This window comes from Diadema setosum, chromosome 11 (genome assembly GCF_964275005.1).
Source record: "Diadema setosum chromosome 11, eeDiaSeto1, whole genome shotgun sequence".
Classification (NCBI taxonomy): Eukaryota; Metazoa; Echinodermata; class Echinoidea; order Diadematoida; family Diadematidae; genus Diadema; species Diadema setosum.
Window position 1 is genome coordinate 15,078,243 of NC_092695.1, and position 17,461 is coordinate 15,095,703.

Genomic DNA, 17,461 nt, shown 5'->3' on the forward strand with positions numbered 1-17,461 from the left:
CAAACTTGGAAGTACACTTGCTAAAGTTCACTCTGAGTATCCAGAGATGACTTTTAACCCTAAAAAGGCCGTTTTCACTACTCCGCCGTGCAAAATTTTTTGACCACGCCGTTCGCCGACTTGTTACTTTCAAGTCTCAAGCATCTTTTGACACCATTTTCACAAAAATTGCGCGTACCATTACGACGCTGCACGACCTTTTATACATGCCTGTCAGACCGAAAATGGCTCAAAAACGTGATTTTGTGTATAAAGTCTATGCAAATGGAGTTTTCTCATCTTATTCATAAAGATACAATGTATGACTATTTTCACTTTCATAGGCTGAAATCAATCAATTCTAGCATAATTATGCTTGAAAAAGGTTCTGTCATACATTTTGTGCAAAAAAAAAATGATAAAACAAAAGGACAAAAAACAGAAATACATGAGAAATTCATAAAACAATAGAATACATAAGAAATAAAGCTTGATACCAGATTTTTTTTTTTCGAGTACATTGTTAGGAATGCTACAAAGAATGTTATAACCAAAAATTAGGATTCTAGGAGCTTTGCTTTCTGATTTAGAGCAAAATGTATGATTTTATGCATATATTAGCATTATTAATATAATGAATCAAACCCCCCTCGGCCACATAACACCCCAAAAAGCCCGGCCTGGTTAGGGTTAAAGACTCTCAAATTTTGGTGTTCTGGGCACCAGGAGACCCTATTAAAGTTGTGCATGGTGCCTATTCGTACAAATATATGTTCTATCATCTTCCCAGCACTAATAATTGCCAAGTTTGGAGAAAATCTGACTATGCATTTTCAAGAGAAAGATGAAAATGTGGAAATTGGGCCCCACTTTGGTCTACCCCCCCCCCCCCCCCCCCCCCAGGGCCCTGAGATGGGCACCTCTGATCTGCCATGAATAAACCTGAAACCATAGTCACCAATGTACTTACTCAGAGCACTAAACTACGCTCTATCACTTCTGGTTCAAGATAAGAAGATTTTCAAAGATTCCTTACTGATAGGGCCTTGGGGCCCATGCCCCACCCCCAGGGTTAGCATGGAACCCATTTGAACTAATTTGGATCCTCTAAGAATTATACCCTATTCAGAGTATTGCATCACTCGCTTATCACTCCTAAATGATCTTGCACATGAAATCTTTTGCAAGTTTCTTTGGAGATGCTTTCTGTAAACCAAAAAAAGTTATACAAAACATGTTTTTTACACCCCTTAATTAAGAACAGAAATTTGTCATATATTAAATTACCATGCTATACAAACAGTTTTGGCCTATTCTTTCATTAAGCAAATACAGTGTAGGGAGTTCTTTGCAGGAGATGCTGATCAAAATTGTAATTTTGCATGCCATACGGAACCATAACGTTATGATCCTTCACACATTTTTACTCAGAATTTCACATTTATCACATTACATTCATAGCGGTTCTCTTTGGTGTAAACTTTGATGTCATTTTCAGTGCGAGACTAGTTATGATCATATTCATTGAAACATCAGTTGTGCATAATTATGTGAGTATCCTTTTGACTTTAATATTCCCTGCAAGATTATAAAATCTCTAAAACCTTTTGCACAGATTCATCAGGTTCCTGTGTAATTGGATACCTGTCCACATGCAAAGGGGAATTCCTACCTGGCAAGGATTCAGAAAGTATTTGTCATAAACCCTAGGAGGCTCTTGACAGGAAAGCTAGGGAAACTCTCAGCAGAGGGCTTTATGCCACAGTTGGCAGTGACCCAACCTGAAGAGGAGTGGGTGACAAGGCAGGTGAGGCTTGACAGGGGCAGGGCTGTTGAAGGCTAGGGGGGCTTTGGGGGTGTTGTAAGAGAGTGTTTCAAGCAACCCAATAACAAATTGCTAATAACTGGTAACATCCTCCTCTTTGATGATGCAGATAATGAAGATAACAAGAAAGATGACGATGACAGTGCTGCAGCCGATGATGATAGAGGTCAAGATGATGAATGACACAACGATGGAAGTGATGGATTGTGTTGGGAGGAGGAAAACGATGTCACCATGCAACATCAAGACTTTTGCTATTGCTTGACATTATTGTTCTCGCCATGTCCACATCAGCAATAAATTGTTCCCAGCTAATGGACAGCATCGTCCAGAGAGGTGGTGCCAATGGCAATCATCATCATCACCATGACAGCAGCAGGATGAGTATGGTAAAATACATGTGCAGTGCTACAGAACTGCAGTCATCTTGAGGTCTTTGTTATATGATGGACTTCATACTTGGTCATGTTTGCATTTAACCACTCATCAATGAAGTGCTTGCAGCTTGTGGTCATTTTTTTCTGATCATCCCCTCTACTGGTCATATCAGTTCTCTCATCAGTCTTGCCACTATTTCCACACAGAGATGAGTGAGATATCACTTCCTGTAATGGATCAGAGGAAAGGTAGTGGTTGACAAATTACAATAGGTCTCCAAACAAATCTTTACAACCCCTAGATACAAGCATACAGAACATGTACACATGCCTATAAAAGCATAGCTACAAATACTGTATATAAAAATATAAAACAAAATAAAACAAGCATGGACACAAACTCACTGTTTCTCCATCTCTATTACATTTCAACTGACATAACAAAAGATTGATAAAACAAGTAAATGAATAGCTCTATAGGTGCATTCGAGCTCTCTCCTAAAGCGAAATGTAACGTATCATACACGCGCCAGAAGAGCGCTCGAACACTCCAAAAGTGTACTGTACTGAACTGAACTGAGCCAAAAGTGGAAAGTGAACCACTTCCCAATGTGCTCCAAAAGGGTACCAACTACCAAAGCGTACCAAAAGTTTGCATGTGAGAATGAACGTAACATGCACATACATCATAATGCAAAGAGTTCATTCTCTTTGTTTGGGGCAGCTGAAAGAGTTCAAGCGTGCCAAGTGAATGACCCTTTTGCTGCAAAATGTGTGGCACCCTCTAAAAATACCTCATGAGGCACGCTTTTTAAACAAAGTGCTTGAAAGTTCCAAATCTGGCACAGTTTCGTACAGTACGCTTTGGTTCAGTTCGCTTTGGTTTGCATAGAGCTCGACCACACCTTACATAATATTATTTTAATAATGAAATATAGTGTACTGCAAAACCGGAAATCTTTGCATGTGTGAAAATTTGCAAATTTTGCATGGAGCATACATTCATGAAATGAAAATGCATGCAAAAGTGTTTGTCTACACAATGCGGTGAGTGTCAGTGGAAAGTTTCATGTTGCCAATGTTTCTGGCTTTACAGGGGTCCAGGGCAATTACCCCAGACCCTTCCCATGACTCTAACCCTAATCCTAATCCTGAACCTAACCCTAATCCTAACCCAAATTCTCACCTTACACCTAACCCTAACCCAAACTCTATTAACCTTACACATAACCTTAACCCTAATCAATTACCCCAGACCCTTCCCATGACTCTAACCCTAATCCTAATCCTGAACCTAACCCTAATCCTAACCCAAACTCTCACCTTACACCTAACCCTAACCCAAACTCTAACCTTACACATAACCTTAACCCTAATCCTAATCTTTACTCTAACCTTATCACTAACCAGTATTTAGGCGGGGGTAGCTGCCCTGATGTGCTTTACAGAACTCAACAAACATGAACAGATAATAAGATCTATGAATTGGAAACAAAAAAGATTCCTTCATCAAAACTACTGTATTTGGAATAAATCAACACCAAAACACAGTTGTAATTAGTTGTAACTACGCATTACAACTAGGGAATAAATCCTATTAACACACAAATATAGAATCAATTAATAGGAGCAAAATGCTCTTTCAACCTGCTGTGTAACAAACAAAAAAAAAGAAAAAAGAAAATGTTTGTTGACGAGTAATTAGGGCACTTAATGTACAACACATTTTGAATACACATCAAACTGTAGAGAAGACTGAACAATTATTCTTCTGAAAACTCACCAGTCCAGAAGGATTTGCTGCTACTTCATGGAGTTTATCACTCAGGTACTCCTTTGTACTTTGGTAAAATAGTGAAAAAAGAAATTGCATTGAATTATACATGTACATGCTGTGTAACATCCAAACAAAGGCATCTATAGTTATTCAATTCTGTCTACTACAAGCTATACTAACATTAATGAACACATGCATTACAGTCAACATAAAACATAAATCCCTCTTTTGTTTCATCAGCTTTCCCTGCAAATTTCAAGTACATTGTATGTACATTGTACTTGCATACGTTATATGTGTATTTATTTTCTTGTCTAAATTTGCTATTTTACACCCCCTCAAAACAAAAAACAACAAAAAACAGTGATCATGTCACTCAAAGAAACTGACATCATTCATATAAAAATGTAAAAAATTCTAAAATCACTTAAAACAATTTTGTCCAATTTTAAGCAAAAGGGTAAATTGAGCCCAAATGTGGCAAAGCTACACTAAAGAATAATGCTATCTTATGATTACCTTGATAAAGTGTCATGGTCAATCGTAGAAAAGGTTGCCTTTCTTGTAAGCTAATATCTGAAGTCATCAAAATGCTATTTTTTATTTATTTATTCTTCTTGCCACCAGAATCATTATGACCAAATGTAAATCACGTCACCAATGACCTGGTGAATTAGTGAATTTAGTGAATATTATCATTTTTTATTGAAAGCATATTCCAGATTACACAGATTCACAATAACTTTATAGTAACCCTGTAAATGTCAGATACTGAATCAAACTGGAATGCTGTCATTTCATTATGTCAACTAGATAAGCAATAATCTTAACCCGTTGAGGACGGACTGAATTTGCTACAACACGCATTTCCCATAGACACTGGCCGGAGTATACTCGGGACTTGTCCTCAACGGGTTAATGTAAGTGAGGCCTACATACTTAAACTAAAGATGATTTGCACATGAGGGTTACTACCTTCATGCAAACTACATTGTAAGAAGTTTGGATTTTTTCCTTGTATCGATTGATCAATGTTTACCAATTGCAAACAAGAAAATATAGTTTGCGCTGTACAAAGTATATAGAGATTTGCAAGTCTTGACGAGAACAGGTTAAATGCAAATATGAAAATTCTTTATTTTAACACTTAAGAGCCCAAGATCTGATTATCAATCTATATGACCCTTAACACATTGTTTTAAGCAGTTTACAACATGTTTTCTTATTCAACAGATATGAGTTTAAATTGTCCTGACAGAAGCATTTCTCCACTCCTTGGGAAGCAAATGTTACCTTACTGCTTCTTATACAGTAACACTCTGGTAAAATCATTCAGCAATGTCCTATAAAACCCTAGAAGGTGCTCCCTTCAAATTCTGGATAGAGAGGCACAGCTTTAATTGCCTCACCTCTCAAATGAACACGTCTGAGACAAATGGTGATGAAAATGTTCATGAAAAATGGTGGCATCAACTTTCATCTCCATGTCATAAAAACTCTCTGTTGGAACACTGCACTCTGTAAGAAAGTGAGCACAGCAATAAGAACTTGTCTATTTTTTTTTTTTTCTTTTTTTTTGTGTGTTAGACATTGAACAGCAGTAGCCTTTTATCCAAAATATGTGGGGGTGGGTAAAGGAAAGTACACAGGTCCTCAACAAAAGTACTAATTTCCTTACGAAGGTAATTAGTCCAATTCATTCTTGAATATAACGTAATAATTTCCTGGCACCCCTATTCAGTGGCTCCAAAATGCTCATACAGAAACAACATACTGCTGCTCTGTACTTGGACTTGCTCTTCATCAAGAATGACAAGGAACCACATTATGATAAGCATATTAGACACTTTGACTGGAAAAAAAAATCTTGTAGAACAGAATTTGTTTCATTGCAACTGATTGACAAATTGCTCTACATTGACATATTAAACACTGAATTGATCAGTGTTTTAGTAGTAGCCATGATAAAAGAAATCATGGGTGTACATACTCGACTAATACCACTGGTGGTACCAGTAAAAGATTTTATCAAGAAAATGAGATATATGTATACTTTAAATCTACAAAGGAAGTTTAAGGTAAGTTATTTAACAGAATCATAATTCAAATGATAGACAGCATTACTGTAAAGCAAAATGAAGCACCAATTTACCTCAATTTTTACTCAGGGAATTGGAACAGTTTACAAAGAATAGCTGACACACACAAACACAATCAATACTGGTATAGCAACTGTTGCTGGTATTGATGTTGGTCAAGTCTGAATTAATTCACAACATCAATTCTAGATTCCCAAAATCACTATGTAGGTCTAGATCTGCTCTAATTACCTCTGAGGTTAGATGACCCAGTCTTTACCCTCTCAACTGTCTCTGAGGTGAGTTCTTTCATCTTGAGGAGCGTCTCCTTTACTGCTATGGTATGTGCACACTCGGAAGCATCCTGAGATAAAAGCAATTCAAATCAAATTCAAAGAAGCCTGCAGATGAATATACCCATTTTGTACAAGATACAGTGTACACGCCAAAGGCTTCAAGTCATAACAAGGGATGAATTCATGCCTTCACGAATGTGCTCCACTTGTGGACACTTCTCTTCTACATATCATGCCAGGAAGCTCAATATATCAGTTAAATGTAGATATACATGTATGTATGGTCCATAGGGCGAATATACGTCCGAAAACAAGGTACATGCATCTTAAGGGGATTTCACTCCAAAGGGGAAATTTTTGATTCCCCTTAAGGTTTTGACAATGCTTTTCAATGTCTTATCAGTGATCTGAGGCATAAGGACTACCCTACAGTAGGACACAGATGGCGTAGTGTGTGTAGATTGAGGACTCCCTCTCACAACATGTGTTGTTGCATGGTGGTAACGATGCCTCATGTTAATTTTGTAAATAAACTGAATGAATTTTGCAGAAATGAGAGGATTGAACTAGCCATTTCTCCCTTGTGCTCACCTAACCGTAAAAACACATGAGAAGTGTTAGGATGGTGTGAGGGGGTCCAAAGATAGATGATAAAAAAACATCTCTTAAGCATATACCAGAAAACATAATGTTTTACAGACCCTAAAAATGACTCTTGTAACTTTAGAAAAGTGACCACTTTGTCTTTTATGGGTGGTCACTCATTCATGGCTGAACAGATCTCTCTCAGTTTCATGTGGAAGTTAGCCGATAAGTGTAGACATATCCCTGCCATATAATTTTGCTCAAAACATTTTTGTTAAGGTATGCCATTTTCATTGGAGGGGGAGTGACTTCTTGTTGTGTGTATATGTTTATACATATGAATATGCAGGGCTCGACATTAGCGATAGATTGGTGTCAAGCCACCAAATCTATATTTTGTTGACCCATCAGTCAACTAAGATTCAAAATGGATTGTTACTTTTGCTTTAGTTTGGGCCACCAAAATTTCAGATTAGAAGATTTTAGTAACCCGAACGAGCCACCAGCCAAAAAAGTTAGTGTCGATCCTTGACATACCTGTATATAATATATATGTTGTATACATATATACTATAATATACATAATCATATCAATTTTTTGTGATTAATACAAGAATAAGAAATATGATAATTCAAGTCAATTTGGGCAAAGTTTGATGAGATATGCAGCTATAGCAAATGTCAGGACAAAAAGAATAAATCCAAACATAAACTAGTAAAATTGTAAATTTATTTTCTTGTTTAACAGCCACTACTGGAATGAAAAAATACTCTCTACCAGCTAAGCTCTTACCTCGTTTAGCATGTCCATGCCAGTTGTTCCATCAGGAAGGGGTGGGAGATGATTATATTGGTCCAGCACCAGACTGTACAGCTCAGAACTGATGAATGGATTTTGAAGCAGAATCTGGAAAAAGGTTTGGGAAATCAGTCATTTGATAGAAATACCTACATGTTACTTCATGTTGAAGTTGATTTCAACAAATGCAGATTAGAGTAAACTCAAGCCCCCGCCCCCCCCCCCCCCCCCCCCCAAATGCTGTGAGCTTAATCAGATTGGACATGAAATAAGCTCAAGTTTAAGGCCCGGTCCCACTGGCCGACGGACATAAAGCGTATGCAGAAAGGACACAGCGGACGAGCAAAATTTCGGGGATGGCTTCATCCGCTTTCATCCGCTCCAGAAATTGACAAAATTGGCGAAAATTGGCGGTAACAGAACGGAAATAGAACGGACGTGGGTAGTATGTAGCGGGGATGTTAAACGGATGTTCATCGGAAGCCTAGCGGATGAAAGCGGATGGAAGGGGATGACAGCTCCGAAGGGGTTACCGGAGATAATTGCGAAACGGACGCATAGCAGAAAAAGCGGATGCAGAGTGGATGCAGAGCGGATGCAGAGCGGATGTAGAGGGGATGCTTTCGAAATGCTTTATATACGAGATGCATACGCTTACATCCTTTCTATTAACGTGCTATTAACGATGTAAAGACATTCCACGTACCATATCTTTCCTCCCTCTTTCCGTTTTTAGCTGCAGCGGATGTGAGTTGCGAGGATGCCCAGAGGATGCAGAGAGGATGCAGCGGACGTTTAAGGGATGCCACACGGACATACAACGTTTGTTGCTCGTATGTCGCGGATTTACATCTTTCACAGCGGAAAGTTCATCCGTTCTAAAAGTTTTAAGCAGCTTAAAACTTTTTGCGCGGATGAAATCACAGTGGACGGATGCTCGATGGATAGAGCGGATGAAACACGTATGCGATGGGTACACAGCGGATTCGTAGCGTTTTCCAACGGATGGCAAGATTTTTTGTACGCTTTACATCCTCTTTGCATCCGTAAGTGCAGTGGGACAGGGCCTTTAAGTAGCTTTCATAAAACAGTGATATTAATTGCAGCAATACAAGCTAAATAGATTAAACAATGCACATGAAATATTGTATCGTGATAGTCTGAAGTCACAATGTTAGTGGATAATTTAGCAACTTCAAACCCCTCCTCCATAAAAGTCACATCACTACATTAATACAAGGCTACAATACTTTCATGCTACAGATATAGTGTATTCTTTTTGAAACAATCTGAAATGGGTACATTAAGTAAAGGACGATTTGCATTCAGGTCTGTGGTAGAGTTCTGAGGTAATGACACCATCACCTTATCTAGTATAGTTTGCATGTTGTTGTAACCAACATCAATGTGGTGTAAAAAACATAGTCATGCAACTTTAAAAATCAAAAACTTTCTGAACATTATGCCCACTTTTGATGATGCATATTCTACCAATATTTGCTTCCATAGTTTTATCGTAATTTATCAGAGCCATTAAACATAGAGTGGAAATTCCCACACATATACCAGTACATATGTACATGTACAAAGAAACAACATCTAGACTTACATACGTAATATGACTTTCTGCAGACATATAAATTATTCAAAATCATAAGGATGCTTGACAGTTACCAGACATATTTCAGCTTTGTTTGTTGTTGTTATTACAGTTATATCTACCAGGACTAATCAGCATTTTCACTTGAACAGAATCTTTTCTTTTTACCATTTTACAGAGAATATCTGGTTCAAATATGGAACCAAAATTTCACAAAGTATTTTCCCTTCTATCAAACTAGTATAGCGCAACTGCACTGCATGTCCATCGGAGCGCAAAACCAGCACCAGGGGACTTAAACCCCAGGCTTCAGACCGACAGTCTGTTGTCTTATTCACTGAGCCACAACAGCTCCACATCATACAAAAATTTTGCAGCTACGTGTAATTTGCACATGACTTTGACTAGTATAATCATCATTTTGCAGAAACATTTGAAAGCTCAAAATTATAATTTTTTTTTTTCCTTTTATCATGGTGTTTTGATGTTATGTTTGTTTGAGTTTGCTCTATTCTTTAAAGGCCGATTGAATATGGAATTGAGTTTGGCCTCTGATGGGTCCTGAACCTAGAACATCATTTGCTTTTTACCTTAAGGAGGAGTCTCCTGGATTGAGAAAGCTGCTCAAATGTTGTAGGATTGGGTCCTGGTGCAGCCCTAGGCTGTGCATGAATGATGCACAGTCCTTTGCTGAACTGGGTGACAGCAGCTGGCTTGGTACTAAGCTTTTTGTGAACCTGTATAGATCAGTATGGTAACAAATTGTTTGTCAAACAGAGATCAGGACACACACAGAGCATAACAAAACCATGATTTGATTAAGCTTTCTCACAGTACACCTCTTTCATTATGCTCGAAAAGTGAAAATACATGTACACGTACGTTGAATTTTCTACATATTTTGTTTTTATCGTTCTTCATGTGTGAAGTTACAAACTGTACAGGTGTAGTAGTCTTCTCATCCAGCAATGGCTGCACCAAAACTTTAGAAATTCATAACTTTTTAATGGATTAACTGATTTTCCTCAATCTTTCACTGATGTGTTCTACTAATATTGCTGCATTCACTCAATCCACCTGTACAAAGTATATTTGGGTTTCACTTACTGTTTCGAAGTACTCTGCCCACTGTATAGCCCTCTGCAGTGCTTGTCTATTCCACTTTTGGGCTGTTTGGGTCTTAGCTGCCTGAATGAGATCAAGAAAGATCTGCGCATTTTTCATAACCTCATTCATACTTCCAGCAGGTGTTGGCAAATCTGAATGAGACAGAATACATCACAAATAAACCACGTTATTGCATTCTAGGTTGAAACTAGCGAACATGAATTCCAAAGTGCAGATGAACAAATCCTTTTGGACTTAATTAGTATCTGTATAAGCATGCATTATTATTTGTCTTAGAAAGTGTATTGGTGCCCGCACCAAGGTTCGACCATGCGCAAAAGCACTATAGGTTTCTACATGTAGCAGGTGGTTGAATTTTGGATGGTATTATGGTCGAATCATGGGCAGCTTGCTTTAGTAACAGTCATGTCCACTGTGAGAAGTGTTGAGTAGAAACACTCCAAATAAGTGTCCAGTTTTCTTGATCAGTGTTGATTCAGTCAGTCTATTACAACATACTAATTCTAAACCGCTATGAAATCTCTTCATGTCAATTGAATGAACTAAGCATTTTGGAACATATGCACATGCCCTAACCAATCATCGCCTGTACATCATAAGCGAACTAAACTGGAACTAAACGTTAGACACCTTGCCAGGGTGGGGCGCTATTGTGAACCATGGTAACGTTAACATGGAAAAAAGATTAACAAAGAAAAGTCTTCCCACTAGTACTCTGGCATCAGTCTGGATATCATGTGCAAGTTTAGCGTGAGGTTAACCACCCTACTGTACCTGCAGAACCTCTAATAAGGCTCTTTTCTAGCCTAGGCCTATATCTTATCGCTGTTTATGGCTGGCTAGGGGCAAAATCGTGAAATCGGCCCCACCACAGTGCGCGTGCACCCATGCATCAGCAAGCAAGGTTAGGTTAGGATTAGGGTGTAGGGTTAAATTAGTCGAGGGACATTATTTAGGGAGTCCTTCCGAGAATAAAAAGTTGAAGACTAACGGAAAAAAAACACGAGAGAAAGGGAGGACGAAAGGTGCCATGCTGTGGAAATCAGCCCCACTGCTGTATCAATCTCGCATAAACGCCATTTGGTGGGGCCGCATTCACGAGTACAAAATGTATTAAACTGTGTGGAAGAAAGCCCCACCGCTGTGCTTGTGTACCAATGAACGCCACACGGTGGGGCTAAATTCACAAGTAAATTTACAAACAGGCAAGCCGCCATAAACTAGTTGTAGTATTACTATTAGTACAGACACGCAGTGGTGGGCCTATTTCATGAGTATGCCTGGCTAGATTGTATTAGCATGATTAGGCCAAAAAAAAAAAATGGTTTGTTTGCCCTTCGCGACCGACCGAAAATCACGGAAATTTCGGGTCGGGTTTCGTATTTTTTATTTGTTTTTGCTCTTTCAAATTTATTTTTTTTCACAAATTTCATTTTCTGCAAATTTGTGAATGGTTTTAAACCCAAAATTATCCATTTTAAGCTAAAGAAAGAATGAAAAAAAAAAGTCTAAAAATGTTTTTTCATCTCATCGACTCGTCGTAATCGTGTTCAAGCTGCGCGGGGCCGCAGGCTACGTTTTATAGCATGCATTGCATGCTAGCTACCTTTTTGGCTCACGTGCATAGGTAGTGCGCTAGCTAGCTAGCTACCGTACTAACTGCGACCAGCAGCCCCATACGCATAGCGTAATGGGGCTGCGGACTGTAGCATTCAGGATCATGACAGGGTAGTATCGCGGACAAATATCAACTTAAAATCGAAAAATTTCTTCAATTTGAAGACTTACCAGTGCAGTTGAAGTATTGACAACAGGTTTCGTGCAACGTTTGGTTCTGCCAATAGTCCTTTTCTGTTCGAATTGATGACTTAATGTGACTCGGTCGAGAGGAACCTGGGAGAGCTACACTGAATTGACGGTCAGCGCATGCGCACACATCACATGCGCGCAAATTTCAAATCCATCGACTGGATAAGATGTCTGTGTGCGCATGCGCTGGCCGTCAATTCAGTGTAGCTCTCCCAGGTTCCTCTCGACCGAGTCACATTAAGTCATCAATTCGAACAGAAAAGGACTATTGGCAGAACCAAACATTGCACGAACCCTGTTATCAATACTTCAACTTTACATGTAAGTCTTCAAATTGAAGAAATTTTTCGATTTTAAGTTGATATTTATCCGCGACCCTATCCTGTCATGATCCTGAATGCTACAGTCCGCAGCCCCATTACGCTATGCGTATGGGGCTGCTGGTCGCAGTTAGCTACCGTACCGGCCGCGGCGCAGCGCAGCGCGACTGCCAAGATGGCTACTTTTGCAGCATCCGTTACCAGCTGTCATGGCACCAAAACTGTTTGGAGTTCAGTTGCCAGCATCTCACTGGAAGGCACTTTTTTGGAGCTGTTTGCAAAATTTAACAAAGATGAACGTTATAAGTATTTGTCAGTGAGTGTTTCTGCCTCACCTACCGGGCCCTGGCAAGACGTAAATTTGAATGAATCCCTTGGAGTTTTTTGCGCCACATCCTGTACAAAGTTGAACTAGAACTCGAAGTATTGCCAGAAGGACGAGTGTATTACGAGATGCCCTGCCAAAGTTACAAAATTACATGGGTAAAAAGGGTATTAAAAAAAAAAAAAAAGACCTACCGACCCTCTTGGGTTTTGACAATTAAGGGCAAACAAACACTTTTTTTTTTGGCCTTAGCATTAACTGCGACCAGCCCAAATGCGAAACGGGTCGGGCTCCCACAGTAAATTTACAACGAACTGTGTGAAGGAGCGCTCCAGGGTTAGATTGGCATTCTAGCCTGAACTCATGAATTGCGACCATCCCGACACAACGGAGCGCCCCGGGGATAGCCTATGGCATGCCCAGCCCTAACCCCGGGGCGCTCCTTGTACACAGTTAAATGAGTTATAGACTATTGACTGTGTTCGCTTTCGGGCTGCAATTAACTATATACACAGCCCTGTCACTGTACACAAGTGTATAAGTCGCGACAGGGCTGTACCGTGTGGACACTACATAATCAATAATTCCGGGGCGCAGATTCTATTTTGAATTTACTGCACCATATTTGTTCCTCAGCCTACATGAGATGAAAACTTTATCTATTTAGCTACCGTCTTAGCTACACGCAGCCGCTGTAGAGACAGCGGCTGCACCTCTATTCCTTCGCAGACGTTGTCATTTTTCAGTGTGGTTGTGCGACTCCTTCATGAATATCTTCATTAATCGTGGAAAACTAAAATACAAGGAATTATCGTAATCTATGATAATCATTCAATAATCGGTATGCGATTTTTTTTGTTTAATTACGTCAAAAACTCACCGAAATCTGTGGCTGAAATCAGGTCTGTAAACGTCCTTATTGCTTCACTCCTCATCTGCGTGTTATTTGAATGGCATTCACTCTCGTATACTACAACGTACAACGTAGGTAGTCGGAGAGGCGCCCTCTAGCTCTCCGACTACCTACGTTGTACGTTGTAGTACTGTATACGCTATATATTTCGCGGGGGTTTTATTTTCGCGAATTTCGCGAGTCGGGAGCTATTCGCGAAATTAACAACACGCGAAAATATTACCTTCCAAAATGAATCCCTTGCCTTGATGATACGAACATTTCAGTACTGTATACCATGTCATGGCTTACCGAACAGACCATACTGGCTATTAGCTTGTTTACGCACGTCCATGTCTACTTACGAATACTGTTGAGAGCCAATCCATTATCACAAGGGGACCACTCGTCAGAAATCTAGCGCTATGGACTTAACCACTTCAAAAATGTTGAATTCTAACTTACTAGTTCGCAGAGTTTGGTAAGTTTTTATCATGCAGTGTATCACTAGTATCATTCTTATTTGCCAGTAAGTTGAAAATTCACACTTTCTTTGCCACTTCATATTTTCTCTGGTCCCCCAATCGCGAATTTAACCACTCGCGAAAATGTGTGACAGCGGCAGTTCGCGAAAATTTATGTACGCGAAAATTATAGCGTATACAGTATACGAGAGTGAATGCCATTCAAATAACACGCAGATGAGGAGTGAAGCAATAAGGACGTTTACAGACCTGATTTCAGCCACAGATTTCAGTGAGTTTTTGACGTAATTAAACAAAAAATCCCATACCGATTATTGAATGATTATCATAGATTACGATAATTCCTTGTATTTTAGTTTTCCATGATTAATAAAGATATTCATGAAGGAGTCGCACAACCACACTGAAAAATGACAACGTCTGCGAAGGAATACAGGTGCAGCCGCGTCGCTTCGCGACAGCGGCTGCGTGTAGTTACTACCGTCTTAATCGATACTGACATAAATTTACAGATATCACAACTTACCGAAAATGAAACCTTTTTTAATCGTACAGTATATGCCGCAGATAATGTAGAAATCACAGAAATGATTCGAAATGTCAGTGCAGCAACTGCAAAATATTTATGGGCAATGGGGGCGCTGTCGACCGTGCGGGCGTACAAACTCTAGCAGCGCAATTTGCATCGTTCAAAGCTGGGTTGGGAAAGATTTATTTTGACTCACCCAGCGATGATCACAGCATTCCGGTTAAGATTGGACTTTTTGCTCAGTGTATGTTGCATGAGGGCTCACTATTTTGTCTATTTCTGATGGACTGTTTTTCTACCATGCTCAGTTGAATTTTAATAATATGAAATATTTTTATGATTCGAAATTTTAGTCCAAGCATCTCAATTCACGTGAGTGATTCGTAAAATTTATGATAAGAATGTAGAAATTTTCAACAGTTTTGTTCCTGTGTGGCCGTGTTCGAGGGTTTTATTAGATTGGTGTATCACAAACCGTCAGACGCCGTGCTACATGCTAGCGCACGGCGTCTGGCTGGTCGGGCTAGGCTGCAATTTAGCCCAGTCCGTCCTGGCACAAGTCTACTAACATGATAATGTGTACGTGGGACTGCAAAAAAAAAAAAAAATCTACATTTCTGAATTTTGATACGGCTGTTACTTTTGGTGTTTTCTATACTTGCCTGATTTCCACAAAAGCTAGAGGTCTATACAAATACACTTGCGTCAGTGACGAATTACCATCAGTTATAGTATTCTTCCCAGCAAAAATACACAACTCACGTCACCCGAACTCAATTCTTGCCGCCGCAGTGCCGTATCCGCATCCGGCATTGGGCATTTTCTTGAATCGATGGTAATACGCCCTCTATAGACGGTTTTGTTGTTTTATTACTATTATTATTATTATTGTTTTTTTGTTTGTTTTTTGTTTGTTTTTTACACTAACCAGCAAGCTCAAGAATGAAGTGTGAGAGATTGGGGGTGGGGGGAAGAGATGAAGAAGACAAGGAGATTTTAAACACACACATGCACACTCTCTTACACACACAAGTTTTAAGAGTGTGACATCCACAACAGTATAGTATACCAGTACTTATCATTTTTTTTTCTTTTTTCTTTTTTTGGTAGTATTTAATGCTGAATTGTAACTTTCTGTCCTTCGACATGTTGTTATTACTTCTGACAAAGGGCACTTCTGAAACTTCTGAGCTGATTTTGAAGCTTCTATTGTGGCCCAATATAAAGAAATTTTTCAAAATAATACCGGTACTGTACTTTTACTTTTCCAGAACGATGGTGTAGGACAGGGCGTGTTCATTGATAAGGGGCTGCTCTCCTCCCAATGACTATGTTACTGTATATGCCATATATTTCGCGAGTCTAAATTTTCGCGAATAAGGACTTCCCATCAATTTCGCGATTGGTTAAATTCGCGATAGTGGAGTCCTGCACTGAACGGAGAAAATGTATACGCGTACTTTACATTCATATCGGCATTCGAGTCAATATTTTCGCGTGTTTTTAATTTCGCGAATAGCAGCTGACTCGCAAAATTCGCAAAAATAAAAACCTCGCGAAATATTCGGCGTATACAGTAATATCCTGTACTGGTAGCTCTAACAAAAATATAAAATAGATTCATTATCATGGACATTGTGAGAGAGAAGGACGTGACAAGTTTCTGCCAGTGTTAGATCTACATTTTCCTAACATAGGCCATGGTTGAAAACTTGCACATTGAAATAGATTAAATATGGGAGACTGGTGGATGAGAGATTGAGGGGGCTGTCTGTTTGGACATTGCTTGTGTGTGTGGGGGGGGGGGGAGGGGGTGTGAATGTGTGTGTGTGTGTGTGTGTGTAAAATCAAGAAAATCAAGAAAAAAAAGTGTGTGTGTGTGTAAAATCAAGTCAAATCCAAAGCCAATTTGTTACATGATCACACATCATTATGCAAGCAGCCATTCAAAGTATTGTGCTAAATTAAGATATTCCATTTTAATTCAGATATTGATGACAATACATTTTAAAAAATGTTCATGCCTGAAAGCCGACATCTCACCTCACAGATGTAAAACGTATACTGATCAGCACTGCACTCTGCAGCAGTCTACAAAAGAACAGGATCAAACTGAGCATGATTTATACTGATTATCAGTTATGTCATGATATAAGACAGAAGATATTTCTATTAAGGCTTACATAGTTAATTATTTTGTAATTTATACATGTACATTGTACATATTTATATATTTACATATGTAATTGTAAAATGAAGACATCCTATAGATGTCGCACGATGCCAGCCGGTGGTAGAAGCTTTCAACCTTGGGTCTTCTTCAGCTTTATTGTCTGTTTATCAAACATGGAATGGAATCTTGAGCATACCTAACTGTGTGGAGTGATGAAAATTGAGTGATATCAGCATGAGCTAATGACTTCAGGTATGTACAGTAGCGTATCTAGGGGGGGGCAAGGGGGGCACGTGCCCCGGGCGCCACTCCTTGGGGGCGCAAAAAAACGAAAAAACAAAAAACGAAGAAGAAGAAAAAACAAAACATGATGACGCGGAACAAAATGACAATGTTTGTTGTGTTCACACAAAAATTCCATGTTCTGTGAGCTGAAATACAAAAATTTTCGACTCGCTCGCTGCGCTCGTTAGCCAAAATTTAT

General features: G+C 39.2%; 1 protein-coding gene across 1 annotated transcript; it reads right to left on the reverse strand.

The window, feature by feature from the left end:
• Positions 1–888: 888 nt before the first annotated feature.
• Positions 889–15,584, reverse strand: LOC140234993 (uncharacterized). Its single transcript, XM_072315028.1, has 8 exons — positions 15,467–15,584; positions 10,424–10,575; positions 9,907–10,053; positions 7,711–7,824; positions 6,289–6,400; positions 5,368–5,476; positions 3,965–4,022; positions 889–2,409 (listed from the first exon to the last, which is right to left on the reverse strand). Exons 2-8 carry the CDS (start codon positions 10,550–10,552, stop codon positions 2,227–2,229), a joined length of 852 nt encoding a protein of 283 aa, XP_072171129.1. The 5' UTR covers positions 10,553–10,575; positions 15,467–15,584; the 3' UTR covers positions 889–2,226.
• Positions 15,585–17,461: the final 1,877 nt, after the last annotated feature.